The sequence below is a fragment of the Neovison vison genome, chromosome 2 (genome assembly GCF_020171115.1).
Source record: "Neovison vison isolate M4711 chromosome 2, ASM_NN_V1, whole genome shotgun sequence".
Classification (NCBI taxonomy): domain Eukaryota; kingdom Metazoa; phylum Chordata; class Mammalia; order Carnivora; family Mustelidae; genus Neogale; species Neogale vison.
In genome coordinates this window covers 167,190,172-167,214,571 of record NC_058092.1, presented here as the reverse complement: position 1 = coordinate 167,214,571, position 24,400 = coordinate 167,190,172, and the positions used below count along the sequence as shown (strand labels likewise).

The 24,400-nt window shown below is 40.0% G+C and overlaps 1 protein-coding gene across 2 annotated transcripts in view; it reads right to left on the bottom strand.

The window, feature by feature from the left end:
• The window catches only part of PRKG1 (protein kinase cGMP-dependent 1), a 1,249,306-nt gene that overhangs the window by 776,318 nt on the left and 448,588 nt on the right, over nucleotides 1–24,400 (bottom strand). For both annotated transcript variants that reach the window (XM_044239523.1, XM_044239522.1), the window contains exon 3: nucleotides 2,132–2,245. In XM_044239523.1, the coding sequence (XP_044095458.1) occupies nucleotides 2,132–2,245 (114 nt within the window). The remainder of the gene's footprint in view (nucleotides 1–2,131; nucleotides 2,246–24,400) is intronic.

Here is a 24,400-nt window from a genome sequence, read left to right as displayed (position 1 = left end):
GAGACAGGACAAAAGGTCCTGAATAAGAAATAATCCATTATTCACACCTTATAGTTCTTTACAAGACATTCAGAGTATCTTGGTAATAGATATTACTCCCTACTCATGCAGAAACCTCTGAGCATCTATAAATGCAAAGATGGGTCTGCACTCCATCAAGCTTAGGTTCTTTTCTCAATACAACCTCCACATCTTAAGTAGGTACTCTGAACACACACACACACACACACACGCACACGCACACACACTCGTGCACAGGCGTCTTTTCTGTGTCTTTGTTAAGAACACGCTCCATTACTCATTTTCCTTGACGTAGATGTTCTGACATCCCCCAAATGGTTAGGATTATAATTTGCATTCAACACCTACTTCCGTCTCACTGAATGAGATCCAAAGTGTGCGTTTAAATTTATCAAACATGAATCCGATAGCTACAGCAGATGAGCACCATTTTATATGAACCTAATAAAATTCACAAAGCAAAGCAATCAGCTCATAAAAAAAAAAAAATCTTTGCCACAATATTCATTAAAATATTTCTTTAAAAATTCGAAGCTTCAACAGATGAAGCACATGTTATTACAACTGTTGACCTTTTTGGAATCATGGTTTTTCATTAGGATTAAATGAGCAATATACAAGGCTGAAATATTTTAAAATATGCACAATTCACTATTTGCAATTCTGAGAAAGCCCGTTTTAATCAAGATGTGTTATTCTGGCCTTCTGACCTACAAGGAATGTATTTCTCAGAAAAATGCAGCCTGATAGCATAATCCGTTTCACTTAATAGTGTCACAATTATTCTTTTTCTTACTGAAGGCACTTTTTACGGGAGTTCAAGTTGCGGCAGCTTCTGTTACGCTTCATGGGGCTTCGTTCTTCTTTGAGCTGTGTAATTAAGTGATCACATAAAATAAAAACCAGGTGGGGCCGGTCATTCAAAAGAGTTTTGTGCTTTCAAAGATCAAGACTCAAATGTCAAGTAGAACTCATCCTAGGGGTGCCCCAACAGCAACTGAGGTCCCAGGGACTGACTTCAATGAGTAAAAAGGTGATTCACTAACAAGGCACAAAGGACAACTTCTGGGATGCTGGCTGGCCACGTGTTTACAACCCAAGGTTCAGGGTCATATTGGTATCCAAAGGCCATACTTCGGAGAAAAAGAACCCCGATATACAAAACATTCAAAGGCATCCAGCTAAAACTAATTGATAACCTGTCATTTCTGCCAAAAGGAATTTTTTTAAAAAATAACAAAACCTAATCAAAGTGATTTGTGATTGCCATCATCTACAGGATTATGGGTCAGAAGATCATTTCCCAACATGAAATACAGCTGCCGAAAGACGCAATGGACCTTCCACTGTTGGCTTTTGCATTCGGCTCTGTTTGTTACATGCTCATCCCCCCCACCAGAGTCAGGAAGGAGTACTTAAAACAACCACTTCCCCCACCCCGCAAGGATTGCAGCTGTTTCTACTGAGTAATAAAAGTTGCTGGAGAAATCATATATACACATACATGTAAAATTAGGGAAACAAGCTGCTTTATTGCCCCGATTTAAAATAAGCTCAATCAGTAGAAAAGAAAAATACTATAATATACAGCTTGATGAACAGCTGAAGACAAGAATATCCTCCGACACGATTTTAGAATTCAGGCTATATCTCGCTCAATGATGTTTGAATGAGATGAAGGACATTTCTCCTTTAAATTTTTTCTAAACCACTGAATGAACACATGGAATTTATGGGAGAATGTAACCCAGAATAGACAGATTTGTATAACTTCCTTAAGTATTAGCATGAGACTTTAAAGGCAGAAAAGGGAAGGTCTCCGCCGCTGTTCCGTTTATAAAGTTGTAACATATTGTAAATCATCATCGATAAAAAGTCTAAGTTAAAAGAACAACTTCCGTGAGTCAGTGATAAAATTTAAGTTCTGCAGAACAGACTGTTAACCCTCCCTGACAAGGGGAAACCAATATATCAACCACAGCGCACGGTAAGAATTAAAATATCGATTCACGAAATCACGAAGATGAGATCCAAAGGCATGGTGATCAGTATCTCAAAGGTCCAAGGCAAAAGATATCAAAGTATTGGCAAAATAAGAAAACAGTCTTACTTTTGACGGTCGCCGTCCGGGTACAGTTGTAAAGAATCGCCAGCTCGCCGAACACTTTCCCTGGACCCATGGTGCAGAGCTTCACACCTTCTTTCGTAACCTCAACCTTACCATCTAAAACAAAGAGACAACACCATTGTAAATGTCTGCCATGCTTCATTTCACTTGTTGCATTTTCAATATGCAATGAAACTCTCTTTAACCCTCTTTAAAACTGCAAAGCAATTACCAAGGAAGACCAAGCCATCATCCAGATGCTAGGCAAAAAATGGCAATAAATCACGTGAGTTCAGAAGTCCCATGCCTCTTTAAATTAATCACAAATAAGGGATGCCTGGGTGGCTCAGTCAGTTGGGCGTCTGCCTCCAGCTGGGGTCATGATCCCAGGGTCCAGGAATCGAGCCCTGAATCCGGCTTCCTGCTCAGTGGGGAGTCTGCTTCTCCCTCTCCCTCAGCCTGCTGCTCCCCCTGCTTATGCCTATGCCCCCTCTGTCAAATAAATGAATAAAAACTTAAAAAAAAAAAAAAACACCGATAAGATCTGAAGTAAGACTGAAAGAGAGTCCCAGGAAAAGACAAAAAGGTAAACATGTGTTTGTACAAATATGATATAAGACAACTATGGTAATTCCCATTTTAATGTTATTTTGAATCTGAGAGAAAACCTGAATAAGTGGGCAGTTTTTCTACAGCACACTTCATATGTGGAAATTCTCATTTGGGTAAAGCACAGCTATTACAGGAAAGGAGATTACCTGGACCCTTGGGCACTGCCTAATTGCAGCTCATGGTATCTTTTATTTTTAAGCATCTTATCTGACTTGGGCACGACTGTTTTATCTGCTTCCCAGTCCCACAACACTGGCCATAAGGAAAAACAAACTAGGAGGGTTGTGGGGGAAAGAGACATTAGGACCCTTTACATTCCACAAAGGGCTTGGAAAATGAAATGCTAAGGAAGGAAAGAGCCAAGGACACACCCGTGTTACAGTTTGTTGCCTAGGAGGAAGGCAAATGCTACCCATGACGGAAATAAAAAATGGGTTTTTAAAAAAGGTACAGCTATATACACTAGAAATTCCCTTACCTCACACAATGGGGGGCAGGGTGGGAAATAAATGGGCAACACAATCCATTCTAGACTAATAGCCCCCTCCCCACTTCTATTATTCTTCCAAGTTACTTATCCACATCTATGGTAGAACCTTCTGGTGGGCTTTAGCTAGTGAATTAATGAAAAGAGCTAATGTTACCAGGCTCTCTCCAAACTTCAGAACTACATGCATCGACTTCATAATTGTTCTTGTATCTACCTGTTTCCTGTAATATTTAACTTTCTAGAGTTTGGGCTTTAAATATACTCCCACTTTAAAAAAAAAATCAACCTTAAAAAAAAAATCAACCTAGTTTCAACTAAGCAATAACATCTGTAAAATAACAGGGTCAATGTGCTAATTTCTTCAAATACCTATTGAGATAAACAATATCAAAAACATTTGGGAAGGGCGCCTGGGTGGCTCAGTGGGTTAAGCCGCTGCCTTCGGCTCAGGTCATGATCTCAGAGTCCTGGGATCGAGTCCCGCATCGGGCTCTCTGCTCAGCAGGGAGACTGCTTCCCTCTCTCTCTCTCTCTCTCTGCCTGCCTGTCTACTTGTGATTTCTCTCTGTCAAATAAATAAATAAAATCTTTAAAAAAAAAATTTGGGAAAAGTGTAATCCATGTCCCAGTCATGTGAGGTCAATCCTTCAGAGAATATTGTTCTTTTGACCCTGAAAACCATTTCATGTAAATGCTATCACTGGAGAGAGAATCCTACAGTAATTAGGACAAAATTTCACATAAGATCTATTCACTCCTCTTGAACTGTGTGTGTGTGTGTGTACCTCCTCTTGGTATAAAGAAGTTACTCAGGAATGAACAAATAGGACAATTCTACAAGTTTGGACATACTTTCCGAGGCATGTTTTCCCACTCGAAATTTGGTCTAGCTCTGTCATGCTCTATTTCTTGACTGCAGAAAACCAAACTCTTTCTCATGGTAGGTACATTAATACCAGCGCAGTAAATCCATATTTTCATAAGCCACAGATGTTCCCCTCCCTTCCGAGGGTAAGCCTGTTCCCTTACAAATTTCATCTGCTACTTGAGAATGAGAAACAGGCTCAGAACTTAATGTAGTTAGGTTTCTAAGTCATTAGAAGTCAGACCAGGAGTTAAATTCTGGTTTTCTTATCTGTTCCTATGAGTCTTGTGACCTTGGGCAAGTTATTTATATCTTCAAGCCTTGGTTTCTTCATTAATAAAATAGATGAAAGAAAAACACATATCTCCTCAGGTGGTTGATAAAATGATTAAAACAGGGTCAATGCTGAGCGTGATCCCTGGCTTACAACAAACGGTCAATGAATACCAGCTCTTATTACTGGTCTTATTTTTATTATATTTCTTATCTAAAAGGAGGGAGGGCTTACTGAATCCTACTGAAACACAGGATTTCATTATCTATTCCAGAAACCAATGCAGTCCGTGTAGGTTAGTAGGCTTGTGTTTATTTTTAAATGGAAAAAGTATTTGTTTCAGATTCTCTACTGGCGGGGGGCATGTTTGAGAACTTTTGGGCTCCAATCAATATCATACCCAAAGAAGACAATGGCCTTTCAAGAAGTCACACTGATCTGTATTCTCTTTGTGCTCTTCCCCACTTGGCCACGTGCAGGCAACATTTGACAAGCATTGCTTTAGCAAGTACCATATTTTGGGGCAGACTCCCCGAAATGACAAAGAATGACAAAGTTACACCTTTCCCATGGATTACAACATTTTTTGGACTTGAAGTTCTAGCTTCAATGATATTGAAGGAGCTAAGAGCAAAATGAGCAATGCCTAAAGAACTTCCACACGTAGGTGATTCTGTACCAGTTCTCTTGTGTACTGGTTCTCTCTCTCTCCTTGGGTCCTGTAGCTAGACTTCTGTGGAAAGAAACCCATAGGAGGATCAAGATGCTACAAAGAATCCTGCTGGAAAGCTTGGCCATTAGGGTTTCTCAACTAATAAGAGACAAGAAACACAGCATTCTCATTTCTAGCTCAGTGGTTTCTGAAAGGACATCTGTGGACCTGCCACATCAAAGCTAATTAATAAAATGTAGATATTCCCCACTCTGGGAAATTGTAACTCCACAATGACCACTGTACTTGGTCCTGGTGCCCTTTACGTCTCTGAAAAACCAGGCTCAGAGTAGTGATTGATTTCAACTAATAGGGAACCTTGAAACTGATCATGTTTCCTTTGAGATAGGACATCTAGAAAGCTCACAGCCGGAATTATCTAAGACTCTGGGGTTGGAAATGTGGGCACAAATGCATTTCTGGTTCCAACTCATTTTCCTGATCTTATTTTGTATTTGCCTTATTTGTTCATGTCTCACTCATTTTTTAAAAAGAGGGGTATGAATAATTATATATATGTACAGACAGATATAAAGATAGGTATAAATAAGTCTATATATGATAAATATGCATATATATGAATAATTAGTTCTGGTAACAGAAGGTTATAATCCATATTAATTAGAATAACAAAAAAAATTTAAGAAGAGATTTACTGGAACAGATTGTGTTTGAGAAATTGAAATTTGCATGTAAAACATCTTTTCCAGGTTAAGTTAAATACTACAAGGTCAGTATATTCACAATAGCCCAGGAAGGAAGGAATCTAATCACATATCATAGAAAGTGACTTTTTTTCTCTTTTTTTAAAAGAGACAGAAATCCTAATATTTTATTTTATTTTTTTAAGATATTTTTTTTAATTTATTTATTTGACAGGCAGAGAGACAGGCAGAGAGAGGAGGAAGCAATCTCCCCGCTGAGCAGAGAGCCCGATGCAGGGCTCCATCCCAGGACCCTGGGATCACAACCCCAGCCAAAGACAGAGGCATTAACCCACTGAGCCACCCAGGCGCCCTGCACTTTTTTTTTTTTTTTAAATGATCAGAAATATCTAAATGGTAAACAAAAACACAGTGTTTGTAAAATGTTACTCTGAGTCACAGTGTGATCACTTTTCCTTCCTTCTACCTACTGTGTGGGTGGAATAAGTAATTCAGGGAGGCACAATCCTCTGGATGCTAAAAAGTTAGGTACACACACAGCATTAACCAGACAGTTGTTTCAAAGACATTTGCAAACGTTCTGATTTCCAAGAGCCCAGGAATGCAAGTTATTGATGTGAAGCGTGAATTTGGTTAAGGTCGTTCACTGTGCCACACATCAACCCTGAAGCAAAACTAGAAGTGATCACCCACTTACAAATGACTTCCAAGCAATGATTTTCCAAGTGTGTGGTCTGCCTATGAAACCCAAGGATAAGACCAGCACAAGCTTGCTTCATACACTCCTCCATTGAAGTAATAGGGCCTTGAAGCCACTCCCCTCATCTCAGACTCCCCCTGTCCCCCATCCTTTTTTCCACTCTCTGGCTACCTTTGAAGTTTGGTTTAAATTGACTTATCTTCATAGAAAATAGATAAGGCTATGTGTTTATTTTAGTGGTGAGGGGAACAAGGTGGGGTAAGACATATAGGGAAAAAGTCATGTAGACTCCAAATACAGCACGCTTTTGCCAGAGGCATCTACCAACCTCAGAAAGAACCAAGCTTGGAGGTTTTTATATAATTATAATTTGCTATTAACTTCAGGAGTGCACACTGATGAATTTACTTCAAGTCAGCACAGATTAATGTAACTTCTATTTCTCTTAAAGAAATTACAGAGATTCATTAGCATTTATTTGTGACTGCTTAATACTTTAATTTTCAAATATGTTAGATTCCAAATCAAAGATCTTTTTTTTTTTCCTTCAGGAATAGCAGAAAGGCATTTTCAGAACATCCTAGTAAAGTTCTAGACTTTTCCATTAGTTTCCCTAACTGAACTAGACAGTGACTAGAAGCTATCAGAGCTGTTATTTGGGGAACTAATGACCATCTAAAATGCAGCATACATCCTGCTTTTGTTCTTTTTATTTGCTTTTGCTTTTAAAAAACATATATGAAATCATGTTGGCATCATTTTCACTATGCACTCTCCCCACGTAAAAAAGAAATATCCAGATCATTTTTATTTGGATTTTGCAAGACTGTTATTGTTTCCAAGAGAGGTGTTGGAACAGTCGGCTAATACAAGATTTCATGGCGACAGTTTCACTCAGCTCTTATCACCCCTGCAATTAGTATGATCAATTGAAAGTTTTATCATAGTACCTTGAATGTATTGCTCTTAAGGATTTTTTATTTGAGAGTGAACGCATGAGTTGGGTGGGGGAGGGGCAGAAGGAGAAGCAGGCTGCGATCATGACCTGAGTCCAAGGCAGATGCTTAACCAGCTGAGCCCCCTTGTATTTTTTTATTTTACTTCAGGTACCATATGCCCATTGGTGATGGAAGGGGCTGAGTCCTAAGTCCTGACACTTGCCACCTTGATCAAAAATCAGCCCACCTCCTGCTTTTTGGCATTATGGTTCATGTAGCAACCTTGGGAGATACTAAGTATGAAGAGATCCAATTCAAAGAATCTATACTTCTCTCTTTCATAAGAATTAGTAGGCCCTATACATAAAAGAAATGGAGTTTACAAGGAGACCCTGAATCACCTGGCTTTGTTCATCTTTCGGGGTTTCTCACTAACATGTGGTTTTGTGCCGTAAGGACTTTCAGGATAAGGCAAATCAGCTTAGAGATTTATTACTGGCTGGCAGAACTAGGGTGGCTGGCAATAACCTAATTATGAACACTCTGTGCTTCGTTCCAGTAACCTTGGTTGGAACATTCAGGACAATTTGACTGGCCATCACAGGCAGACAGGTATTCTATCAGTGGTCCCATCTAGACAAGATCCCCCATCCCTTCCGTCCTCCCATCTGTCTGACCACACGTTCATGATGTGGTAGGTTTGAGCCCACAGCTAGTATGTTATGAATTCTCTCCGATGGGATCCTGTAGTTGCTAAATTCCACGGGAATATCCAGCACATGATGGTTGAGCTGGTCCCCACCGGCAGGGGCGTATTTCCTCTAAGAGATGAGGCTTGCTTACAGATATGTTACATAGAACACTGTGTAAATTTAAGGTCTATAGAAGGATGCCTTTACCAACATAGAATGCTAAGTCATTACCATAATAAATTTAGTTAATATTCATCATCTCACAGAGATTAAAAAAAAAATTTCCCCCTTTAGGAAATATGAGACTTCTTAAGCCCACTTTCTGCTTTCCTAATGGATTAGGGATACCAGGAGGTCTGACTTGCCTCCTAGGGCTATTTTAAGTTGGGGGTATTTCATGTGGGGAAGAAAGCAGAAGTAGCTAAGGCTGCCATGGGCTACCAGGAAAACCCATCCAATTGCCAGGGACAGATTATATTCTTAGATATTTCCTTCAAACCTGTAATTCATTTAGCTAGGTCTTTTCTCAGCCATCATAAGAAGGAAAAAGACAGCCTCACCAGGAAATTTGAGTTTGTTACTGAATTAAAGAATGACAGTAGGTCAGCACCTTATCCGTTTCCCCTTCAAGATTGCTTTCAAATCCAAATAGGTAATGGTCTCCCTGGACCTAAACCCTTTCTCCTTGGAGGAGGTCTTAATCTGATGATTGCAAATCATTCTTTAGCCATTGAGCGAAAGCCAGTGAGAAACTGCCCTGTTTCAGCATGAAATATTTCTTCCAAAATAGGCACTACCCATTTTTCATTAGGGATTTTGCTTATTAGTTTTCTCTTGGGGGATAGAAGGGGGAGAGAAGGGTTTGTTGCTGTTATTTTCTTTTTTCCCCCTAAACTATTTGTGCTATAGTTTCTTTGACCATCAGGTTCTTATACTACTTTGGTTAGGACCAAGCTTCTTAGTCAAAGAAGTCACTTTTCTTTGATATCATCATAGCAAAAATTCCTCAGGGAGCACAAAATTACTAGTTACCAAATGGAATAAGACAGAGTCTGAGGTTTAAGAGGCTCGATGAAGATACAGGAGCGAAGACCTTTGTTTCCTCTTCAATTAGGCAAATCTGACTTCCTCTCCGGTCATGACTGCTATAAATACCCTTGACACAATTTTTTCATTACACTGAATTACAACAGATCGATATATATTTGGAATATAAAATAAAATCATCATAGTTACTATTGGGAAAGAGAGGATCAGAAACAAAAATGAGGTCTCCAGCACAAAGAACCCGACTATCTGACTTATGGGGAAAGGGGGGGGGGGACGATGACATCCACTTGAACTTCATGTTTGTTTCTACCACTGCGATCATAGGGCACATATTTACAAAGGAAACCTATATGAGGAAACAGACTAAAATGTAAGCAATCTGGATCTACAGAATCATCTGAATCATCAAAGTGGAAATGTGGAATGAACAATTCACATCGCAGCATTTCTGCTCTCAGAGATATTTAAGGAGAGAGCAAACAAATGATCGTAGACGGGTCAACCACTCATCTGCTATGAACAGCATTCTGGAAGCATCCTAAGTCCATAATCTTTATACACGCTGTGTTTTAAAACCCAAGCACTTTAAAGGACACAAAAAGCACTAGATGAATGCCTGTGGACTAATTTCAATTCCCAGTGATAAGAAAAGTGAGGACAGAGGACAGATAGACACACGCTAGAAAGAATGAGCGGACTGCTCTTTCCCTGAGTCAATGAGAGTTGAACAGATAATTTGTCTTAATTAAGTCAAGTTTATTAAGCTGAATGCCACCAGTACATAATGCATTCTTGCTCTATCATTTCTATAATTCATGAGCACCTGCAATTAGCCTCAAAAATTAATGACCAGTTCTGTAGTTCCTAAACACAGGCGCATAGCAAATTTACCACTAACACCATCAGAATTGTAGGCACCATCATGTTTTTGTTTTAATATTAAGCTTGAGAGAGTCCACTGCACATCAGTAGCTCTCCGTTGGGGGTGATTTTGTCCCCAGGGAATATTTGGCAATGTCAGGGAACATTTTTGGCTGTCACAACTTGGGGGCAGGGTTTCCTACTGGCATCTAGTTGGAGGAAGCCGGGAATGTGGCTAAACATCCTAGAATGCCCAAGCAGGCCCCATAACAAAGCACCATCCAGCCCCAAAATGAGAGCCGTGCCCATGACACGGAGAATACCCGATTTAATCCATGCTGTACAATATACTCTACATGTAAAGGTAAATTTTTCACTTCCGCTATTTGTTATTTAACCTCCACCAGATGTAAATTGCATGCTGAAAAACAAAGAAGGTTAACACCAGTTTACAATACTGAAGCAAACCGCACTGCCCCTGGATTGAATCAAGCCACAAAGCTATTTACTGGATATTTATCCCCAGCAGATGTCATCTGAAATAGACGTACAGAACATTTTGAAGCAAGACTATCCTACTGAGGCTGGAGGCAGACTTTTCCAGACACACTTGAGAAGAGGAGTACCGGGTGGGGCACAGGCTGGCTGGGGATCTTGAAGAAATGATCAACCTCTGTCTTGATGACCTCACCACAGATTTGTGATGATAGTACTTTCCTTTATAGGGTTATGATAATTAGATAATACTTGGGGTGTGATGAGGCTACAGATGGAGTCGTTCTTAAAATTTCCTTTAGACTTTAAAAAAAAAAAAAAACAAAGGCAGCTTAAGGAGGACTCAAGGAAGGCTCTCAAGGGTTTGTTTTATCATGTTTAGGATCTGGAAGCAGAGGGATACAGGAGCCAGGGCAGGGAGGGTAGAAGGGAAATGGGCAGGAAGCTAGGATTCCCAAGAAAGGGGCCAGTAGGAAAGCTTTCAGGTTTTGGGAAGAGTAGTATCTACTGTGCAATATCTGGCTGTTTGTTGCCAGAATTAATGTCCTACCTTTCTCTTCAAATGAGTCTGCTTCACAGATTTCTGGTACACAGGGTTTGGGAGAGGGAAAGCCCTTGTTGGGAGGGTGCCTTGCTCGCAAGGGCCCAAGAGGAGTGAGACAGGTACTGGAGTGAAAAGAGCAGAGATCCGGGCGGAATTTTGTAAACCATGCAAGTGTGAGAAACTGACAAGGGGAGTTTGCAGAGCTTTTAGGGGAGGTTACCAGCCTTCACACATCAAAAGAGTACTTCACTCAACCTCACCTGAGGCTGGGCAAGTATTCCCAGTCCACAAGTGAATGAATGGGGCTTCAGTCGGAGAGGAGCTCTTATTTCTAAGTCCCTTTGGCACCTTTGTTTAGCTTTGTAAAGGCTCTTCTGAGGCTGGAGGAGGGAAGACTTACAAATGAGAAGGTCTAAGCTGCCTCGCTGATTCTCACTGCTCTGAACAGGGCAATTTGGGGGCAGTTTCTTCCTCTCCCAACAGAGATCACCAACCACCTGCCTCCTAGGATTAACGTGTGAAACTTGCATGAATGCCCGGTGTGTCCTTCCCAAATATTAGTATGTAAGCCCTAAACTGATGGAGGGCAACCACTTAATTCCTGCTTGTAAGTTAGGAGGGGGTTAGTAGATACGCACTGGAGGCCAGATTGAAGTATCAGTGGAGATGACCACCACAGTGATCAAACTTGTGGGAAAGACTTCGGATTTCATTTTAATGAGATAGCCTATGTAGTCTGCAAGAAAAATTTTAATTATATTGCCTATGTAATCTGCAAGAAAAAACACAAGTTAAAGGTGTCAAATAAATAAATAAATAAAAGAGTCACCCTCCCACTCCACTTATGGAAGTATTTTTCTTTTTTTGTTTTTGTTTTAAAGATTTTATTTATTTATTTGACAGACAGAGATCACAAGTAGGCAGAGAGGCAGGCAGAAAGAGAGGAAGGGACGCAGGCTCCTGGCTGAGCAGAGAGCCTGATGTGGGGCTCAATCCCAGGACCCTGGGATCATGACCTGAGCCGAAGGCAGAGGCTTTAACCCACTGTGCCCCCGGAAGTATTTCTGTACTTTCTTTTTTACCCAGCAGTACATGTGGCACAAGGGGAATTTTTTATTGAACAGTTTAAAATATCTACCCTTGATAAAACATGCTGTATGTATTTTTTCCCCTTTACACAAGGTCAGGATTCTCCAGAGTAAAGGGTGAGCATTCACCTACCTCTGCATTTTTTTAAAAAGCAGAGAAAATAGGTAACAACCATGTACCCTGTAAAATACTTGAAGCATCTATAAAAAGATGGAAAGGAACATCTGAATTTATGCTCTCGAAAGCTGCTGTACAAATGGCATGGGGCAGGCTGGGAATGGGAGGAGTCAGTTGGAAAACTACTGCCTGTATGAAGAAGATGGCGCTCACCCCCCTGTAAGCAAGGGGGCAGAAGAAGGTGGAGTCAGGGTAGTGGTTTAAGAGAACCAAAGGGTGGAAGAAAACAGACAATGCTCCTCTCCGGGGCAGTGGCAGAATGCACGTCCTGCACATATACTGAGGACTTAACTGATGAAGGGATAAACCAAAGGACACGTTGTTCAACCACACTGAGGAACAGAGTACCGATGCACTCGACAGCATGGCCAAACCCTGAACACATATTAAGTCAGTCAGTCACAAAGACCACGCATGGTAGTATACCATTATGTGCAGCACCCAGAACGGACAAATCTTGAGGGACAGAAAGTACGCGAGTAATTGCCTAGGGCCAGGAGGGATAGAGAGGTTTGGGTATGACAGTTCAGGGGTACAGAATTTCTTTTGGTGGGGGAGTGAGATGTTTTAAACTAGACAGTGATTTTGGACGGTTCTGGAGGCACAACTTTGAATATTCTAGACCAGATGGAAGCAAACACCTTAAAAGGGTTAATGGTATGGGATGTGAATTATATCCCAAATAAAGCTGTTCAAAACATGGAGACTTAACACAGGCACTTAGTAATTGCTCAGTTCGAAGACTAATGTAATCAGTGTTTTATTATCCTTTACAGGAATGTTTAGGCATCAGAAATGCTTTGGCTTCTCTTCCTTGAAGAACTGCTCTTACTCCCTTTAGGGCGGTCACACCAACCCTCCTCATCATGGGTGACCTCGTGTTCCTTCCCAAATCAGCATCCATCCCTTCCCAACTTCACTCCATGACGAAAGAGAGCAAGTCATCTGTACATCACACAGGTAATGCCTACAAACACCTCTTAGGGTCACACTGCATAAGACACCCAATTTTCCCCTTAACTGAAACTCTACTGTAAGACCTTGTTGATGATGGACGTGGTCCCTTCCCGGGATTCTTCACCACCAAACTATAGAGCAAAGAGAATAAATCGTCTCCCTTGACTGTTATTCTGATAAAACATCCCCGTGCTCAGAAATTCACATTAGTCTCTCTGGGATCACACCCAAATTCCCAGCATTGTATGTCTAATCTTTGCACAAACCTGGATGTTCTCTAAATTAACCCGACTCTGAAGCCTCACAGGTCATTCCAGATTTCAAAATTCATGGTCTAGTTCAAAGGTCCTTAAGCAAATGGAATTAAGGGGGCTGAGAACTTGGATAAAATCTTCATATTGTTATTTTTACTAAGTTCTCAATGAAATGGGGCTTTTCCACTGTAACAAACCATATTATGGTTCAATGATATGTATGCTGCTGTCACCAATAAGAATCACATTTTGTTATTATATGGCAGTTATAGATATTTTTATCTTGTTTAAGTTTTTATTTGCCAGAGAGAGAGAATATGAGCAGGGGGAGGGACAGACTCCCCACTGAGCAGGAAGCCCTATAGGTAACACAACTATAGATATTTTTAAATATTGTTTATGCTCATTCCTTCAAACTCATGGCAGTTATTAGACACAGATGTTATTATTGACCGTGTTAAAAAATTCACATGTTTTAGTGTATCACAACTTTTATAATTTATTGATTTTTGATATAACTAGTTTCCTTGGAAATCTAAAGTAGCCAATTTTATGTACTTAAAAATATTTTGAAATGAGGTTCCCAGGCATCAGATTTCCACAGGGGTCCCTGGCACAAAAAAAGAAAAAAGGAAAAGAAAAAGAAAAAAATGTAAGAACCCCTGGCTAAATGAATAATCCTCTTGACTCCTCATGGAATCTTACCAGGGTATTAATAACTATCACTGACAGCCCAGAATTTATCTAAGAGAAAACAAAGCAGATTTATAACAAAACAAGCTGAAGTAAGACAAATGTAGGATTACTTGTTACAAGTCCAAAATCATGGATCCCATCCTGTTTGCCAACTGATGGTAATTGATTCCCTGGCCATCTGGCCTGCCTCTCACCTTAGAGAATTATTTTATTAGTATATCTTTGGTCATAGAACAGGGGAAATGTTAGCTTAATCAGCCCAAATTCAATAATTTTTAAAAAAGCAAAAAACTAGATACAATGTTTAAATGGAAACTATAAAAACATTAATTTTACCTTGGATATTTAAAAAACCTTAACACATCTATGTTAATCACCCTTCTAGTGCATTGAGGAATTTTATAAAGAAATCCTGTAGGCTTAAAATATTTAAAAGGATGTGAAGTTCCACCTAGTCTTGAGCAGTAATGAATAAATTTAAGAAATTAATTCCCATAGAAAAATATTATTCCTAATGACTTAGCACCATCCATGAATAATTTGTCCCAATCTTAAAATGTCCTAAATCATTTATGTTTTGAATTCAAGCACCTCTACATGATATCAAAATCCATATTTATTTTTCAGTTTTTCCTGATTTGAGTTCATCCCCTGACTCACGTGAAGAAAACACCAGTCTTCGCTTGCGCAACCAGTTTATTTTTTCTTTTATAAATCTTCTCTTTCCCACACTCACTCCCCAGATAAGTAAATAGGAATTTGCACTCTGCCTCCAGACAGGGGAGGGATTACCAACAGACTGAAAGCACAATAGACGGTGTTTTACATTGTGAAGATTACAAAACAGACATTAAACTAAGGCTGTGTTTCCGTCCAATTGCTGGTGTTACAGAAGAACTGGGATACAAACATAGACCGAAATACTACCAGAGACCTTCGGCATCTAACATTAGGATTCAGAAGACAGATTCCATCAAGAAGACGTCTGGTGCCGGCTGGTTTTAAATTATGCTCGAACACTAAGAAAACACACTGCCTTGTGTCTCACGGCTGCTTCCCTGGGAAAAATAATATTAAAGTTCGCCAGCCCTGCGCCTTTGGTTTTCATGCTCTCCTAACAGACTTTGAAGTCCTCGGTCTCTACTGGGAACATATAAAGTCAGCAAAGATGGCATGGGGCCAGCGGACATCTCCAGGATTACCCAGAATAAAATTAAAGCTCTTCAGTGAGACAGCGACAAAAGCGTTTACATAAGTCCTTCACATTTCCCACATATTTTATTCATTACAAAGGAAATCTGTAGACTTTCCCCTGCTAACACAACTCTGCCGAGAGGAGAAAACACTCGGGACACGGGATTATTGAACCCCATTTGGGGCACTATGTCGGTTTGATCACAACTGAAATCTAGTGGCTAGAAGCAGCAGGTTTTTGGTGAGGGGAAAGATGAAACAGGTCCTGGAAATATTTCCCCCTAACAACCCCCTGCAAAAAAAAAAAAAAAAGCAATGAATCATAGCTATTTATTATTAGAGAAGGTAGCTTTAAAAAAAATCCAATAATAAAGATTTCTATTTTCTTAAAAGCTGTCATTGGTAAATGTCAATCAAAGACCTGTGCTTTTAATATGCTATGAAGATCAAGGCACAGAGACACATTTTTTGTTGTTTTGTTGTTATTGTTTATTTGCTCTGGCGGGGCGGGGGGTGGTGGAAATCACAGTCTGGCATCCGAAAAATCTGTTTGATAAATGAGGAGGAGGCATCAGTGTCTCCAACTCTATGGGCAGAAAAATGCAGTCAGTCCTAAAGAGGAACCTGGTTGAATTTCAAAAGGTAACACTAGCCCCGTTGTGTGGTCATCATGACATATCAAAATGAATTAAACACAGGAACAAAGGAAAAACCCTCCAGAGAGGATTCACACCCGCAGTGAGACACACATGATTCGAAGCCCAGACCACAAAGCAAACAGAAATCCCTACCTAATGGAAAAATATGAATGTTAACTTGATGAATGATCGCAGGCTTACAACGGGCAAAAAAACGTGTTCAGTTCCTCTCTGTGCCCAGTAGGACTACAGAATACTCTCAAAGGCATTAAATCCTGGGTTAAACTTGTCCTTATTAATGAGCCATCATTTGTGAGCTCAGATTTTTATGGCCATATGCCAGGAGATAATGAGACGTTCACAAGAATATTCTGAAGAGGAGCATTCCAGCTTTCTGAAATTCCACCAAGGCATGTTGCAAAGCAAGTCCTCCCAAGTTGCTGTAGCCGTGAACTGAGATGGTTAAGACTCCCTGCCGAAGAGACTTTGACAAACCTCTAAGCCCCATGTGTCATCTCTAGTGACAGGCAGACAGAATATGGATTTTACCCTAGAAAAGGTGCAGGGGAAGGAGAGCCAGAGAGAAGCCTCACAGAGAAATGGGAATGATGGCAGGTGAACTGTGGATTAACAGAAGAGAGAAGGTTCAGGAAATAGGACACGATGTAGCAAAGAGAAGAGATAGCAGGTACAAGTATCAGAACGAACAGCTCAGGGTTCTGAGTTCTGTGTTGGCTATTAGAAGAACTTTCGTTCTTGCGTAAGTCTTCTGAATGCCGCCAGAGCTGAACCTGCAGGCGGGCTAACTCTTGCCGATGGTCCTTCATGGAACTCTTCAGGCACAGAGCCCAAATGGCAGCTTTGTGTTGGTATCTGATTATCCCCAGTCCCTGCGAGAGTGGCCTGGTGGGGGCCTTGGCCGGCCAGGTGTCAATTACTATCCAGTCCTCAACTTCCTGTTTCTCAAAGTCCCATTTCTCATTTGCCTTCAAAACCTGACCCAGCCTAAGAGGAGGCCATCTAGAGTCTGGACGTGACCTGAATGACCACTGGTATATCTTACTACGGATATGTTAATGTGCTTGGGTGGAGGGGTTATCCCAGACCCACGTGGGGGTATTACAGTAGAACGTGTAGTATACGGACCGTTTTACTTCTCCGAAGTCTGAAACATGATGGATTCTCAAACCTCTGTCCCCAGGGGTGCTGGAAAGGGGCCTGCAGACAGGTACTCTGCTGTTCTCTGGGGGATGCATTTCCCTTTCCTGTGAGGGGTTCTTGTGTGACCCTCATCTAGGGAGAAGTCTGCCCCTTGAATGGGATATGACTGACAGCAGGGAGCTTCGGAATGTATGTGCACTGAAATCTGCTTCTTATTCTCATGGATTTTACCATAAGCTATGAGGATGGACCTAAGAAAATGCCCACGGTGAAAGGAATACCATTCCATTTTAAGAAAATCCAGGACTTTGAGTCAATGAACATATTTACCTTTGGGCTTTCCTTCTCAAGGGCTGGGGACAGTCTTTTCAAATGTATATCCTAGTCTCAAGTGTCTAGCACAAAAATGATAAACGTTTGCTGACTGAACGTTTGGGCAGGGTTCAGGGGTTAATGTGAAGATCTTTGTTCAGACAGACGAGTATTTTTTTCTGTTTTTAAGGGACCATTTTCATGCAGAAGAAGAGCTGCCAGGCTATTTTTAACTGACTTATTCAGGCAGGCAGTTGTAGATGGTGGAGAATTTATGTGTCCAGCCAGATAAGACATTTTAAGACCTATGAGTCTTCCCCAAACATAATGTTATAAAATGTCCTTTTGCTAAAAATACTGGAATCAAGTAATTATCTACTTTTGAATTTTAATGAATAGGCCATCTGTTCACTCAAATTGAAAAAATGAAATTTTTCTACAAATTAACTACTTGATGAGATATCCCTTGTGACTAAGTCAGCTTCACTGTTTTTTGTTATATTCAACCTAAAGGGGACACACAGCATTTTATATCAAGTTGCATAAACTAGAGTATGGAACCATGTTTTTCCATAATCACAGTATCTGTTGGACAGGCCAGATTTATTATTATCAAAGCCTAATTTTTACTACCATAATTTCTAAGGACACTATTAGGATCAATCTCTAGGAAGAAAAATGTGTCCATTTTCATCTGTGATGATGATGACAAAGCTGTAGTTCTAAACATTAATGCTTTATGAATTATCACTACAACGATGAACAATTGTTTTCCATATCTTTACATTCTTTTCCAAGAACATTTTGTTTTCTTTGTGCTGTGCTCTCCAATATGGGAGCCATTTGCCACATGGGACTATTTAAAAGTTACTCCAAAATAAGTAAAATTTAAAATTCAGGTCTTCAGTTGTCATAGACACACATCCAATGCAACACGTGCCCGCCATATTGGACAGTGAATATTCCTCCCATCCTTCAGAGAGTTCTACCAGACAGAACAGCAACATCCTTTTCATTCTATTAAAAACAGGACAACGGGTCCAAAACAAAATTACTTATTCTAATCTCCAGGTCTCCAAACCAAGACTTAACTGAATTACAGTTTCAGCTCTCCCTTAGCTCTCCCAAGTATCCTTATTAGACTTTTGCTCCAATAAACTCTTAAAATGTTTAATATGCCCCAGTTTATCTTTTAACACCTCTAACAGTCATCCCTCTGAAGAATTATTTCTTTCAGCAAGGAAGAACTTGCCACTTGGGCCCTCACAATGTTACTTTAAAACCATCCCCAAGATCCCCTGGGCATCACACATATGCGTGTAATGCTTTCAAAGACCACCCCTTTCTACAGTTCAGTTGATTTATCTACTATCTCTTACAGTTTTTCAAGTCTTTGGGGGTGGGGAGACAAATCATGTAGGGTTTAGTGAAACCCCCCCCCCCAAAAAATCGGTGGCACGTTATAAATCATGCATGATGGGGACATGTCTTTGGCAGAAAATGCATTTCATTCATACCAGCCACTGAAGCTTTCAGTCTAATTAAAAATAAAAATACTATTACAATCCAAAATTATATCTAAGTTATTGAATTAGTATGCCTGATAGTACAGTTACGGAAAGTATTCAAGATGCTGCCTTTTAGAAATGAGCTTGCATGGTTGCCCCTTATTATCTGAATAAAGGCAGGTTCTCTACATTTAAACTTATTCAATACCAGCTCTAAATTTGTATGCCCCTGTCATGTGGGATTTCACCCGTAAGATGGAACAGGTTAGGGTGGTAACAGAAAATAGGATTTTTTCCCTTCTAAGTCTGACCTTTAACTTTGGATCCCATTTACCTGCCCACTCCCTTGCCTCCAACACATGTAAACACTCCATAGCAGCCTGCCCCAAGACAGGATTTAATTCTTTGTCCATGGCTCTTCTTTCCAGAAAACTCCATGCTAAGACCCTCACTATTTCCCACAGCTCACCCATTTCAACATAATCTGGCCTACAAGCTATTTGTAGTTCCCCCAATTAATAACTGGTAGGAGGAATAAAAGCCCCCTATTTCCACCACCATTTATTTCTTCCCATACTCTATTTCTCCTTCTCTTCATGCTTCTTTATATAAAAAAGTACCACCTTCCCCCACCAAAGGCACTTAGTCTCGTCTTAAAAAAAAAAAAAAAAAAAGTCTTTCTAGCTTAATGAGCACACAAGGACTATTTTCAGATCAAACTGGAGTCCATTCTTTGCAAGGGGTGGTTATATTTTTACTACCTTACAGATGATGGATTGCTTTATTGAGGATTTGACTAGACTTTAAAATGGACAACAGTTGTTCCATGTTCGTCTCTAGCCACAGTGCCTATCAAGTATTCAGTGATGATGCATTTAACCCAGGTCAAACAAACCAGGAAATCCGAGGGTGGGGTGGGATTCTCCGCAGGTAAATTTCCTTTTGTTGTGAGGCTGGGCTTGAGGACCACTGTAACCCTTATAGTGTCTCATAGAACAAAGGAGTCTCATAAGCAGACAACAGAGCCCACATTTGGGTCATGGGGGTGGAAACAGAAGGGAGGGCTTCTGTGCTGAAGAGGAAAACAAGTTCCATGGAAACTCTGTTTTAGAGGACTAGAACAAGGTCATGGGCACTAGTAGGGTTGATAGCATCCACTTAGAGAAAAAGGCAACAGGAAAAATTCACACGCAATAAAAAGTCTGATTCATGTAAATATTAACAAGTATCCTTAACGTATAATGTTCTTTAAAAAAATGAAGATATTAAGGCAGGAGTTGGCAAGTTTCTTCCTATAAGGGAGCAGACTGTAAACATTTATGCCAGACAGTTCTTGTTGCAGCTACTCAACCGTGTGGTTGTAGCATGGAAGCCATCAGAGATGACACATAAATGTATGAGCATGACTGTATTCTAATAAAACTTTATTTACAAAACAGGGAGAGGGCCATATTTGGTCTTCTGACCATACTTGATCTATCACAGCATTAAGGAATATGATAGGACATTCCTTTATCTTTCATTATTTTTTTAATAGGACATTTTATTGAAACTATGAGGATTTATTGTATTTTCCAAATATCCGATAAAAATATGGTTTCTAGTTTTTAACCTCTTTAAATCTGGCCGGGTCCTATAACTGCTTTGGCCAGTAAAATATGGTGGAGACGATGCTGGCCTGGCAGCTTCCAGCTTCTGCTTACTGTCTCTGGGAATGCTCACCCTGGGAACCGAACCACCATGTGGGGAGATACTCAAGCTATGGCTGATGTTTAGATATTCCATTTGAACTCCAGCCAACAGCTGGCACCAGTCACCTACCATGTGATTGGGTCATCTTGAACGTCCAGCCCTGCCAAGTAACCAGATAACTCTATCCCCAGCTGTCATCTAACTACAGTCATATAACAGATCCTACACAAGAAACATCTACTGAACGCAGACAACACACAGAACCATGAGAAATAAATTGTTTTAAACCACCAAGAGGTTGGCATGCTACAATGTAAGTAGAACAACTTTTAAAAACTGATAGATGCCACTTTTTCTGCTAATATAAATGCTTTGAACTGGATAGAAATTAATTAATAAATAGACAAAGGCAGGTGCTTTTTTATTCCCCCCAATTAGAGGAATGTATTTCTTCTAAAATTCATGGTTAAAACACACTTATTTTAAGCCACAACCCTAGGGCACCTAGAAGTACAATGGCTTTAATATTCAGTAAAAATTCACTTAAAAAGTATCACAAGATTAATGTGAATAAAGAAGAACTTTTTATAATCATAGAGAAATTTAGTCATATTTGTATTGTACAGGGAAAGAAGTCCTGAAAAATTATTTCTGTTGTAACTGTATCTTCATCTGTTGCAAATGAGGAAGAGGGATGGTTTGGAGTCAGGAAATACTGTAATCCTGAAACTAACAGAATTACAATCAAATTAGCCACTTGATTGAATTAGGTTCATCCAAAGTAGAACTCATTTTCCTTGAAATAATTCGAACCAAGTTTTCTTAGAAACTTAGTGCTAACAATACATGTTTCAGAATAAAAAAATACAGCACTTAAACAAGCGTTGTTTCTAAAAACTGAAACTTTCCGCACAAAGCTTGATTTGGAGTGGATTCTCAAAATTCGAATGGTTGATGAACTCATTGGTCTACAAATAATCAAAATATTGAATGAGTGAATTTCAGTGAATAAATTAACATCTTTTCTGGCAAAAATAATGAGAAGAGTTCAACCTCCAAGTTTTAAGTTAAATAACAATGGATAACTTCCACTGGGAAGATTATTAAGTCCGAAGACTAATGTTCTTCTGGCAATTCAGTAAAGAGACAGATGCTTAAATCAGAAAGAAATAGCCTAAAGGCAAATTGACAAGCGAAGAAGTCTTAGATTGGCCAACTATGAGCGTGACTCATTTTAGGCTTACTTTCTCCTTCATAAATTCAAGATGGATTGGGGTGGGGGCTGGGCGGGGAGGAAGTACTGACTGGATACAACCCAGAAGTGGTCTAACCGCAAAGGAGAGACTAGCTCTCCTGTCTTCTGTGCTTAGATGCTACTTTTCCTCAAACTGCCCTCTGTGACCACCATCCAGTGTCAGAACAGAACATTGGAAGGAAACCTTCTCCGTGGAGCACACGCAGACCGCAGGGGTGTGTTGTAGGATAAAGTTACAAGGAAGTATCTTACTCTGGGAAGCAACAGGATTTTTTTTTTTTTTTTGCAGTTGTCTCACATTTCTCTTTTTAAAACCTTAATGGATTTTATGATCTCAAATCCACGTATAATATCCGTTCTCCTCCTGATTTTATAACCTGCAAACATATCCTCTTTCCAGCTGCATTCATTTGAGGTAAAGCCAGGAAAATCCTACCCCTGGAATTTCCCCCTGCTTGGCCGTCTGGGTTGGTCTCTTTAGATCATTTGTAGATACCCCTCTGCCTTTACGAGAGAAGCATTTTTGGAAATCATCCTTCAAGCAGAGTAATGCATGAGCATTTTATCACAGTGGAAGCATCATGAGGATATGACTTTTTGCCTTATAGCCACATTTTACGTCAATGCTTTTAGGACCTAATTTGCAATGATCACAAACTCTAGGGCTGATTTTGAAATTGGTTACTGTGTATACAAAATCATAATTGAGTTTGGATACATCCCTCCAAATGTGTTGCTTTCTGCATGTTAATATTGAAGTTAGTATTTTGAAACTGGACCTACTCATGTAAAGTCTTGAAATCTTCCACTATTTCCCTCTCCAACTTCAATATTTCCCAAAGTAGAAGAACGATGATCTTCACTTTGTGGTCTCTCATCATTTAAAAAAACAAAAAACAAACCTAAAAGTGTTTAAATTAAAATCTCAAAGACCACAGCATCAGAGAGCTGTAGAATCACGTTGCATATCTGGAACGAATGTAGCCTTGTGTGCTAACTAGACTCAGAAGTCTCAAACATTAATAATACTATAGTGTGGAGGGCAGAGCCATTGAAATATCTTGTCCAATTGCATTTCATCTAATTATTTGTAAGTTTGATACTATGTCAACCTTGTTCTTTCCCTGTGACCTAATTTGGTAATGTTCCTTTAGTATCTTTTCTCTGACTTATTTCATTACTATGCTGTTCCCTCTATAAACTTTTTATAATAAAAAAATCTCCAAGGCAGTGTCACCTAATTTTACCATGAGAAATAGGTTTTGTATAGCATTTTACTTAAAAACCAAGCTGCCTTATACTATTTAGAGATACAATGCAGCATGAAATATTAAATGGAACATCATACTTGGTGTCAAAAGAACTTAATTCTTTTCCCAGCTCAGTAAGCTGACCACGCACATTCTTCTACTCTCCCATGGCTTCTGCATTCATCTACAAAGTGATCCCGGATAGTCTCAAGTCCAGCTCTAGGATTATGCTATTCTTAAATGTTTACTGAAAAAGAAAATGAAAAGTCTTATAGAAGGTAAAGCACCTTTATAGTATCTTAGTTTTAAAGAAACTGACTTAAAGAATTTTCTCTCCAAGTTTGGTACAAGCATTCTCTAAGAACATGTGCAGTGAGAGCTGGCATTTTGTTCATCTGAGAGACTGGCTTCCCAAAATTCAACGACTTCTGCCCTTTCACACATCACTTGCACAGAGAAACAAAGGCAGTTCTTAGAGCTCATTGGTCCAACATGCCTCCTGGGTTCTTCACATTCCATCTTGGAAACCTCAGAGAACATCCTGCCATCAAGGGTCTAGAAGGAGCTGGGGGCTGATATATATAGATATATCTATCTATCTATATCTATCTATCTATCTATCTATCTATATATATATATATATTTTTTTTTTTGGTCAGGCTGGAATTGTAAACTGCTCTTTGCTGAGGAGGTCTTACCTGTCTAGAACATGTTGAAGCTACTTCTCTACCTCTTGAGTGTGTTTGTGGAGATGCACTGATAGCTTTAACTTTTAAACAGAACATGGAGCTGAGGTCTGCAGGTGGGACAGACACTCTCCAGTTTGGAGAAGAGAATTGTGGTAACGTAGCAGCACCATCGACACAAGGTGGGAGACCAGAGGCAGGGAAAGAGGAGTGCTGTGTTACTCCAACATGGTAACCTCGAGGATGGTAACAAGTCATGGGCAGTCCTTACAAGGAGGTGGGGTAAAAGAGGTCAAAGTACTCTTTTTATAAGAGAGATAAAGAGTGAGGAGGAGTAGGGGCACCTGGGTGGCTCAGTGGGTTAAGCCGCTGCCTTCAGCTCAGGTCATGATCTCAGGGTCCTGGGATCGAGTCCCATATCGGGCTCTCTGCTCAGCAGGGCGCCTGCTTCCCTCTCTCTCTCTCTGCCTGCCTCTCCATCTACTTGTGATTTCTCTCTGTCAAA